General features: G+C 37.7%; 1 protein-coding gene across 6 annotated transcripts in view; it reads left to right on the forward strand.

Annotated features, from left to right (window-relative positions):
- Positions 1-7,247, forward strand: part of LOC139974998 (ATP-binding cassette sub-family C member 4-like) — a 64,325-nt gene extending 57,078 nt beyond the window's left edge. For all 6 annotated transcript variants that reach the window (XM_071982576.1, XM_071982577.1, XM_071982578.1 and 3 more), the window contains 5 exons: positions 1,763-1,852; positions 2,618-2,790; positions 3,245-3,350; positions 5,005-5,168; positions 5,875-7,247. In XM_071982576.1, the coding sequence (XP_071838677.1) occupies positions 1,763-1,852; positions 2,618-2,790; positions 3,245-3,350; positions 5,005-5,168; positions 5,875-5,902 (561 nt within the window). In that variant the 3' untranslated portion in view covers positions 5,903-7,247. The remainder of the gene's footprint in view (positions 1-1,762; positions 1,853-2,617; positions 2,791-3,244; positions 3,351-5,004; positions 5,169-5,874) is intronic.
- Positions 7,248-8,550: the final 1,303 nt, after the last annotated feature.

An 8,550-nucleotide genomic window follows, 5' to 3' on the forward strand; every position in this document is an offset into this window, starting at 1 on the left:
AAGGTTCTATCACAGACCTAGTTGGGTATATTTTGGCAGTAAAATCCTACTCACTTTGTAGGTACCATAGACCTATTATCATTTTGTTATGATCGCACTTCATTTAATGCAGCAAGTGCGTCACACCCTTGCTAAGTTCGGTTCAGTGGCATAGCTACAGTACCTCCATAGGCTCCATGACCCGAGTGTTAATAAAAAAATTCAGGAGAAAAAAAGAAAAATAGGACAGAAGAAAGGGGTGATTGGGAGGGGGCAATATCATTGACCAAACAACTGTATATTGCACCATTTTGCATCTAGAGACTTTTTAAATTGCAATTTTCCGGCAAAGGGGAGGGGGGACCCCCTCCCCTTAGACCCCTCCCCCATGTCCGCGTACAGACAGTCCCGCCTACTTTTCAACTTGACCCACCTACTTTATTTCTTAACAAAAACCCTGCAAAGCCATGACGATTTACACGTTTCTGGCGATACGTCTTTCTAGGAGCCTGACTGAGGACTACCAGTGATTGACACACAATGTGGTTGCAATGATACACTAGATAACAGGATCCAGTTAAGACCAGTTCAAAACAGTACAAGTTGGATTACTACTCTGCATTCAACTGGTGAAATAGAGGTCGCTATATAACAATACATGTAACAACTGGTCAAAGAGATTTTAGCTATTGGTGGTCTCTGAGTGTAGCTCTTGCACACAAGGGGGCCTTAGCTACACACCTGGCTGCACCCTGTACTACAGTACTAAACATATGCACTGCTTTTGTACAATATTCCCATTACTGTGCATATCATTCTCAAACACTTATTTCACTTCCTGTGACTGAGGGCTCAGCTCTACCTCACAAGACATGAAGAAAAGATCAATCCCAAACTTGTTAAACTTTGAGACCATGAACCAAAGAGGGTCCTCAAATTAGAGATGCCAAATTACTCCAGATGAGCAATCATTCTTTAAGTTACACTGTAGACTACAATGAGAGTATTAGCTAACGAAGAGATAACAAATCCACTGTTGAATTTGCATTATTCATCTTTTTAATTAATTTTTATTTCAATCCTTCAATCACCGAGTGAAATCACTAGAAAATCACAATAATTGAAAGACACTGTATGTCCCACAAGTCTGTCACTTACAGTGTGTACTCTTCATATTGAAGTGAATTTAGTAATACAATCCAATAGGGTACTCTACAGTAGTACTCTACACCTAGTTGCATGAAACCTTGCAAAGCTGGTACTAGTTTCTAGCTAAGGTTGTACGGAATACCTTCCAACATTTTAGGAGAAATGAATGAGTAACAACAGATACGTAAGGGCAAATAGTTTTATTTTTGCATAGTTACTGGAGAAAAATTACACAAGCATATGAAGTGTAAATTGTAAAATACAACAGTACTGTTCTTAACATTATCAAACACATTGTATTTGATATGCAAACCATTACAATGAGAATCCAAATAAAAGGTGTGGGAAATTTCACCTCTGGTCATGACATAGCAGGATAATCCAATCTACAGTAGCAGTACTTTCAGAAGTGCATTGGTAATAATGTCCCTAAACTCCATATCCTGCCTAAGAACAGAGAACATATAAAGGAACACGGATCTATTGTATTAAACTTGTTTTAGTTTGGTTGCATTTCCATTTACCACCTATTTTAGAGTTACTTTCTCAGTGAGACCTTGAACTCACAAGAAGGCCGGTTGTAAAATATCTTAGGTCGGATTACTAACAGATTGGATAACTTTTCTTTACACAGGATCCCGTTTTATTTAGAACTACGCTGCGAAGGAATTTGGATCCATTTGCAGAATATTCAGATGAAATTATTTGGAGAACCCTGAAGGAGGTAATACTGAAGTCAACATCAGTGTTTGCACCTTTCGTCACTTTTATTGCTTAGTTAAGAAATAGATTTGTATTAGCGAGTGCAAATTGTGTTATTGGTATTATGGACATGGATCTTAGATGTACATGAATGTGATTCCTCATTACACGAGTCATTCCTTGCAACCACGAGGAATTAAAGGGTGTGAAGACTCGCACACGAAGAAACGTCTCATGCCGGTAATCTGACCTAGTTTCGAATGAGGTGTAACAGAAGTGTTAGACACCACCATCGATCCCAGAAAATAACACACAGCTTGCTACCGTCGGTAATTAGACACTAGTGTACAGTCAATACATACAGCTACTGTACGGTCAATACCCACAACACAGTGTACATAGCAGCGTGGACATCTCAGGTCTAGATAAAAGATAACAAGGTATCACGTTTCACTACTGTCTGCATTTTGTAGCAACCAGAAGAAAACGTCATTTGCAAGCAATGGAAAGTTAACTTTTATCAGAGCGCGGCACGCTGTTTGGGGCGAGTCTTCAATGCCTTTAATGATGTTAATGTTTTTTCGCAAGTGTAAAATTAATGTTCTAGCAAAACTAAAAAGAAGTTTTAAGAGGTAATTGTTATGATTAGTAATAAGTAGTAGTAACAGCTGGTTATGTTACTATTGTGATCCCATAACTGCAATATAATTATTCTCCAGGAACACTTTTTATGAAATGTAAGACAATGAAACATCACCAAACTCTTTCATGTGAAATTTGCAAACAGGTACAGCTTGACTCAGCCATTGAAGAATATCCTGAGAAGTTAGAGATGCAAGTCAACGAAGAAGGAAAAAACTTCAGTGTCGGCCAACGTCAGCTTCTTTGTTTAGCCAGAGCCATCTTAAGGCAGAACAAGATTTTAATAATAGATGAAGCAACAGCTAATGTAGATTTAGAGTAAGTGACCTTCTATTAGGGTATATCCTATATGGTAAGCCTGTATGGGTGTAACTAAGATGCATACATATATGTATATTACTATGATATGAAAATAAAGGCTAGCATTCAAGATGTTCAGATGAATGCAATTATCCTTCCTTGAGACCTGTTCAATAAATCATACTAACAGCTAAATATGTTGGCAGTTAAATGAGATTGCATTCTCTAAATGCTAATGTTTATCTTGATCTGGCAAACTACAGTGTATTTATGCATTCGCAAGGTTAAACAAATGACAGTCTACTAGCTGTCAGATTACAATACAGAATGTGTTTGGAGAAGATACTGGTGGGTGAGCCAGAGTGGTATAGCTAGCTATACTGGATAGTATCATCACACTGTGTGATGTGAATCTAATATCCTAGGATTGGTTCTTGTTACTCTTATGAAGTTTCTCTCTCTCTTATTCCAGAACTGACCAGCTCATCCAAGCAACTGTGCATGAAAGGTTTCAGGAATGCACCGTTCTGACTGTTGCACACAGATTAAACACAATTATGGATTCTGATAGGGTGTTGGTAAGTCCCTTGTCATACCTTTATACTGGGGGGGGAGGTGGTCAGTGAGATTGAATCTAATTAAAAGTTTCAGAATGCACCGTTCTGACTGTTGCACACAGATTAAACACAATTATGGATTCTGATAGGGTGTTGGTAAGTCCCTTGTCATACCTTTATACTGGGGGGGGGGGGAGGTGGTCAGTGAGATTGAATCTAATTAAAAGTTTCAGAATGCACCGTTCTGACTGTTGCACACAGATTAAACACAATTATGGATTCTGATAGGGTGTTGGTAAGTCCCTTGTCATACCTTTATACTGGGGGGGGGGGAGGTGGTCAGTGAGAATAAATCTAATTAAAGTTTCAGAATGCACTGTTCTGACTGTTGCACACAGATTAAACAAAATTGTGGATTCTGATAGGGTGTTGGTAGGTCCCTTGTCATACCTTTATACTGGGGGGGGGGGGGAGGTGGTCAGTGAGATTGAATCTAAGGGAAAGTTTGAGGAATGCACCGTTCTGACTGTTGCACACAGATTAAACACAATTATGGATTCTGATAGGGTGTTGGTAAGTCCCTTGTCATACCTTTATACTGGGGGGGGGGAGGTGGTCAGTGAGATTGAATCTAAGGGAAAGTTTGAGGAATGCACCGTTCTGACTGTTGCTCACAGATTAAACACAATTATGGATTCTGATAGGGTGTTGGTAAGTCCCTTGTCATACCTTTATACCTGGGGGGGGGGGGGAGGTGGTCAGTGAGATTGAATCTAATTAAAAGTTTCAGAATGCACCGTTCTGACTGTTGCTCACAGATTAAACACAATTATGGATTCTGATAGGGTGTTGGTAGGTCCCTTGTCATACCTTTATACTGGGGGGGGGGGAGGTGGTCAGTGAGAATAAATCTAATTAAAGTTTCAGAATGCACTGTTCTGACTGTTGCACACAGATTAAACACAATTGTGGATTCTGATAGGGTGTTGGTAGGTCCCTTGTCATACCTTTATACTGGGGGGGGGGGGGAGGTGGTCAGTGAGAATAAATCTAATTAAAGTTTCAGAATGCACTGTTCTGACTGTTGCACACAGATTAAACACCATTATGGACTCTTATAGGGTGTTGGTATGTCCCTTGTCATACCTTTATCTGGTTATACTGGGGGGGGGGGGTCAGTGAGATTGAATCTAATTGAAAGTTTTAGGAATGCACCATTCTGATTGTTGCACACAAAACACAATTATGGATTCTGATAGGGTGTTGGTCAGTGAGTTATGGGGAGGGGGGTGGTCGGTGAGAATAAATCTAATTAAAAGTTTCAGAATGCACCGTTCTGACTGTTGCACACAGATTAAACACAATTATGGATTCTGATAGGGTGTTGGTCAGTGAGTTATGGGGAGGGGGGTGGTCAGTGAGAATAAATCTAATTACAAGTTTCAGGAATGCACAGTTCTGACTGTTGCACACAGATTAAACACAATTGTGGATTCCAATAGGGGTTTGGTCAATTGCTTGTCACACCTTTATCTGTTTTTTTCATGAGGCTCAGTGAGATTTTCTCTAAGGATATTATCAACCACGTATTCAGATATTAGTATATATAAATATATTGCATGTTAATCAGAGAAGCATCGATTTATTAATATGGAAATCTCTGCATTCTTTACAGGTTATGGAAGAGGGGAAAGTTATAGAGTATGATGAACCATTTCTCCTGCTACAGCAGAATGATGGCTTCTTTACTAGAATGGTTGAAGAGACAGGGAGTCAAGAGTCCACAAGACTCTGGGAGATCGCTAAGAATGAATATCGTAAGAGATATTCAGACGACCCCTACAAGCTACTGAGAGATGAGAGCTGATTTATGAAGCATCATTATAATGGTTAAGACTGGACAACACCATGTACTGCTGCACCCATTACTTGTAAAACCCCTACAAGCTACTGAGATATGAGAGCTGATTTATGAAGCATCAGTATAATGGTTAGGACTGGACAACATCATGTACTGCTGCACCCATTACTTGTAAAACCCCTACAAGCTACTGAGATATGAGAGCTGATTTATGAAGCATCAGTATAATGGTTAGGACTGGACAACACCATGTACTGCTGCACCCATTACTTGTAAAACCCCTACAAGCTACTGAGATATGAGAGCTGATTTATGAAGCATCAGTATAATGGTTAGGACTGGACAACACCATGTACTGCTGCACCCATTACTTGTAAAACCCCTACAAGCTACTGAGATATGAGAGCTGATTTATGAAGCATCAGTATAATGGTTAGGACTGGACAACATCATGTACTGCTGCACCCATTACTTGTAAAACCCCTACAAGCTACTGAGATATGAGAGCTGATTTATGAAGCATCAGTATAATGGTTAGGACTGGACAACACCATGTACTGCTGCACCCATTACTTGTAAAACCCCTACAAGCTACTGAGATATGAGAGCTGATTTATGAAGCCCAGTATAATGGTTAGGACTGGACAACACCATGTACTGCTGCACCCATTACTTGTAAAACTGCTACAAGCTACTGAGAGATGAGAGCTGATTTATGAAGCCCAGTATGATGGTTAGGATTGGACAACACCATGTACTGCTGCACCCATTACTTGTAAAACCCCTACAAGCTACTGAGATATGAGAGCTGATTTATGAAGCCCAGTATGATGGTTAGGATTGGACAACACCATGTACTGCTGCACCCATTACTTGTAAAAGCGAATTGAGGATGTTACAATCATAAATGAAACTTGTGCTATAGTGGGCTAGGCTTTCTGCATAACCAATAGAAATTGCTCAGGGAAATTGAGAAGTAATTATGTAGAACCCCACAGCCTCAGATATTTTAATGCTCAGTATCAGTGGATGTAATAGCATTCATTGTCCTTTGATGTAATGAAAAAGAGAATAAATATATGATGTCTTTCAACTCATGTTACCAAACTCTGTTAAAGATGTATCTAGGCTGACTTAGGAAACTTTTCATGGTATCCATCTGACAAGCTGGATTTTTATGTAGACTTTGTTAACCAGACGTTGGTTCCCATTGGTCTACAGTCATTTTGTGTACTCACATCACTTACAAAACGAAACCTAAAATATAAGCCATACATTACATTTTGTGTTTTATTATGTAAAATGATCATGCATGTGCTACCCAAACTGTTTGTATAAAAGTTGTGATTTACATTTCAAAGTAATTGACAAGTTGTAAGTGTTTGAAATATATGAGAACCATAGAGAGTTCACACATTTATGGGTGTTAATATTGATGAAACAAAATCTGTTCCAGAAGCATATCTTTGCTGTTATTCACCTAGAAAACATTCTCCAAATATTAACATATGCTTTGAAAATTTAAAGACTATACACATAGCAATAAAATTGTGATTGCAGTATTCTAGAACCAGTCAGTAAAACTCCTTAGAAACATTTATGAGACAAATGTCTATTAATCAGATTGTTTGTCATTAACATATTAAGAAATATCTACCACAATGTACTTTCTCTTGCAAGTAATTTTTAAGTCTTTTTACTCAATGTACATTTACTATAAAGAATATCCTACTGGTTTGTATAACATGTCCCAGTGCAAGCCAGTATAGAAACAAGTTGTTTCCATCACATTGACTTCTTCTGCCTTAGCAACATTCTTTGCAAAGTATTCAGTCACAATTACTAACTTCATCACCACTGCTGTAATATATCCTAGAAACTACTGTGCTTATAGCTACATTGATTGGATCTCACAATGTTTGGGTGGGTTGGTAACTACGCCATGTTGTTTTAATACAGACATTTTGATATGTCTAATATTATGTCATATTCATTCTTTTATAACCTTTTAAAATTTGGCCAGTGCTAATTACATTTTAATTGCGATCAGCCTTGAACATTTATTTCTTAATTGCTTGTTTTGTCTGTCCTGTCTCTGGAAGTTCATATTTTTAAAGACCATGCCATTGAACATCACTGAATAACCCACTAAGACACTTATATACTTGAATAATTGGAATAATTGAGTTAACTTATGGCAAGACTCAAAATTGCAACTACAAAAACAGTTTTCCTTTAGGAGTGTTGGAAATTTGTATTTCCCAATAATGGGATCTTCTCATTCTAAGCAACACGTTACAGCATTGAAGTAAATGTTTAAATTAGTTCTCTACTTCACTTTACTAAAAATTAATTCCTCAACAAATATTAAAATAACATAATTTCTGGTGGAGTATGTTTGGTACAATTCCTAATTTAAATATATACATGATTGAAGCCTACAGAAAAGCTGTCACAGAAATCTGGACAAAAACATTGGTGTTTGAGAACAATGTTACTTCTATTGGAGGTTCCCCTGATCAATTGTGTAGTTCACAATTTGGGCAACATCTAGGAGTTGTATAGTATCTTAGTGAAAAGTTGCATACTTTAAACCATGGTAGAGTTTATGTCCATTGTAGCAAACCTATCTCGACTTGGTAAAAGGAATGTTAAAATGAACCTCAGTTAACCTGATCATTCAATTGAGTTAACCTGATCATTCCTGCTACAGATATAAATAATTAATCATTCCATATGACCAATCAAATATACTTTGACTTGTCTATTTCAATGACCACCATTGGTTTAAAATTGCTAGCATTTATATCTTAAACAGTCACTTGGGCTACAACAATCGACAGTCACTTGGGCTACAACAATCGGTTAATTTGAATGTTCCTTCAAATCCCTTTATCCATATAGCTAGCTGTAATATGCATTCTTTAGTTCAATATAACATCCACAAAGCATATCTGCTTAAAATCTTTTGCAATATTCAATCCTGATTACATAGTTCTGTGTGATGTATCAATCATATCCACATAGCTGGCTGTAATATGCATTCTTTAGTTCAATATAACATCCACAAAGCATATCTGCTTAAAATCTTTTGCAATATTCAATCCTGATTACATAGTTCTGTGTGATGTATCAATCATATCCACATAGCTGGCTGTAATATGCATTCTGTAGTTCAATATAACATCCACATAGCGTATCTGCTTCAATCCTGATTACATAGTTCTGTGTGATGTATCAATCATATCCACATAGCTGGCTGTAATATGCATTCTGTAGTTCAATATAACATCCACATAGCGTATCTGCTTCAATCATGGTTACATAGTTCTGTGTGATGTATCAATCATATCCACATAG

The sequence above is a fragment of the Apostichopus japonicus genome, chromosome 10 (assembly GCF_037975245.1).
Source record: "Apostichopus japonicus isolate 1M-3 chromosome 10, ASM3797524v1, whole genome shotgun sequence".
NCBI lineage: Eukaryota > Metazoa > Echinodermata > Holothuroidea > Aspidochirotida > Stichopodidae > Apostichopus > Apostichopus japonicus.